This window comes from Pseudorasbora parva, chromosome 2 (genome assembly GCF_024679245.1).
Source record: "Pseudorasbora parva isolate DD20220531a chromosome 2, ASM2467924v1, whole genome shotgun sequence".
Taxonomy (NCBI): domain Eukaryota; kingdom Metazoa; phylum Chordata; class Actinopteri; order Cypriniformes; family Gobionidae; genus Pseudorasbora; species Pseudorasbora parva.
This window is the reverse complement of record NC_090173.1, coordinates 4,943,430-4,945,572: the sequence shown is the minus strand read 5'-3', so window position 1 is coordinate 4,945,572 and position 2,143 is coordinate 4,943,430. Positions and strand designations below refer to the sequence as shown.

At 36.0% G+C, this 2,143-nt stretch overlaps 1 protein-coding gene across 1 annotated transcript; it reads right to left on the bottom strand.

Moving 5' to 3' along the window:
• Positions 1-276: 276 nt before the first annotated feature.
• On the bottom strand, positions 277-1,537 carry LOC137049850 (endonuclease domain-containing 1 protein-like). The gene is made up of 2 exons (XM_067428574.1): positions 1,176-1,537; positions 277-1,019 (listed from the first exon to the last, which is right to left on the bottom strand). The coding sequence occupies exons 1-2, from the start codon at positions 1,482-1,484 to the stop codon at positions 498-500; spliced, it is 831 nt and encodes a 276-aa protein (XP_067284675.1). The 5' UTR covers positions 1,485-1,537; the 3' UTR covers positions 277-497.
• Between the last annotated feature and the right edge of the window lie 606 nt (positions 1,538-2,143).

The following is a 2,143-nucleotide window of genomic DNA, read 5'->3' as shown; positions in this document are numbered from 1 at the left end:
TCAGATTTATAGATGTTTTATGGATATTGTTTCTTATTTAAAAAAAAAAACTCAAAACTTATTCTTGTGTCCCTGAATTTTTTAGTCAATCAAATACTGTAATATTTGATAATGATAATGACTGTAAATTTAATAGATTCTATTGTATGTTGCTTTAACATCCCATTTAGATTTTGTTGTTGTTGAAAATGATGCTGTTGTGACAGCCAAAATAAATGACATTAATGTGCTTGTGTCATGTTCAATAGATAAATAACACTCGGACTCATTTTGCACTGAGATTATAAGCATTTATTTGTTTTGCATTACATGGTGGTCAAAGAAATAACAGAAATATGTTATCATTATTCTTTCACACCACCTTTACATTTAGACAAGCTGAGCATGATTTTAGAGCTGCATAACCAAGAAAAAAATAATGCTGGGAATTATTAACTTAAAGACCATCAATTTTTATGTTTGTCGTCTTCAGGACTGGCTTGGCTGATCTTTTACATCTACAAAGCGTAGCAGTCATCACTGAGGAGTGAGGATTTTTTAAATTTCTTCCACAGAAAATCCTCTAATTCCTCCACTGTTTTTGCATCGATTGGCTTTGGGTCTTTCTCCTTTTTGTTTTCAGCCCAGTAAGCCTTGGATTCCCATGCTTTAAGTTTAGCATTATAGCAGCAGAAAACAGTCCACATGTATGAGGGGATGTTAACTCTGTTATTTAAACGTGTGTTGCCAGGCACAGCTCCTGTCAGCACATAAGCCAAGATTTTATTGTTTTGGTCACGGCAGTTCGAATTCATTAACTCTCTAACACTTTGCTCCGTAAGTTTCCAACTACCACTATTAAAGCTGCTCTCTTGTGGCACACTGTTGGTCTGTGTGTATGTGGATTCAGCATTGATTTCATCAGCTGCGTGGCTGTTGGGAAACAAGTGTCCACGATCCAGTGTCTTCTGGTTCCAGTAGTCTCCTGGTACAGCCTGATTGGCACCTGGTTCAGACATTTCACCGTCTAATGGTTCGAGCTACAGAAGAGATAATGAAGAGAGATTCAATTTTATAATCCATATAGTATCCAAACTATTATGAGAAGAAAGTAAAATCAGATACACAAAGCTCAGACAATTGTGAATAATGAGGTTTCGATTACAACTGTAAGAATCCAGTATGAGGAACATTACCTGCGGCTCGATCATCCAAGGAATATGTGGGTTTTTTTTATAAATCGCAGTAAATTTGTAAGCTGAGAAAACCGGGATCTTCTCTCTTATGTCATACAGAGTGGCAAATCTGTATTGTCCATCATACTTTTGACAGATTAGTTTGTAGCGGTCCTCATCCTGAGAGACTGATTTCTTCAGAACACCTTCAATCTCTGGAGGCTCGTTTTTAATAAAGAAATCACTGCACTTGCTGAATGAATCAACAACTTCAGCCATGATGGACGGAAAGCCCAACACCAGCAACGCAAAGATGACCAAAAGACGCATCTTCACCTGAACAGAATCACAAACCAAAAATGAAGCTGAAGTGTTGGTAGAAGTCCTACTGAAATGCACAAAATGTTTCCTCATACACGTTTAAATATTGTCCTAATAGAGACCACACCTACACATGCTCATCACTGTGAACTCAACTCCCACCAAGTTTATAAGACAGAAACTCTGATACCACAAGCAGTGCAGTATTTGGCATAAAACAGAAACTCTGAAAAAATGAAAAAAAACAAACATTTTACATGGCAACAACAACAGAACAAATATTACATGGCAAATGCTAGCTTTTTACAATCCCTTTGGCACTATTTTCAGAAACTTGACGTAATTTTTCGAAACTAGACACAAAACTCACAACCAATGATCAAAATACACATTTTTCAAAACTCTTAACACTTTTTTCAAGTGCTTGGATACAATACACATAAAACTAAGATCATTTGTAAATTTAACAAAAATCACCTGTTCAATATGACACAACTTAACATCAAAGTACTACTATTTCAAAAGGCATTTCACAAATTACATTTCAGATGAGTGTCTTTTCCATAGACCGTAAAGAAATATGGACAATGCTACTTAAGGCGACGTGACGACTTCCTCATTGTACAACATCATTACTAGTGTTTATGAACGACAGCAGAATCTTTCTG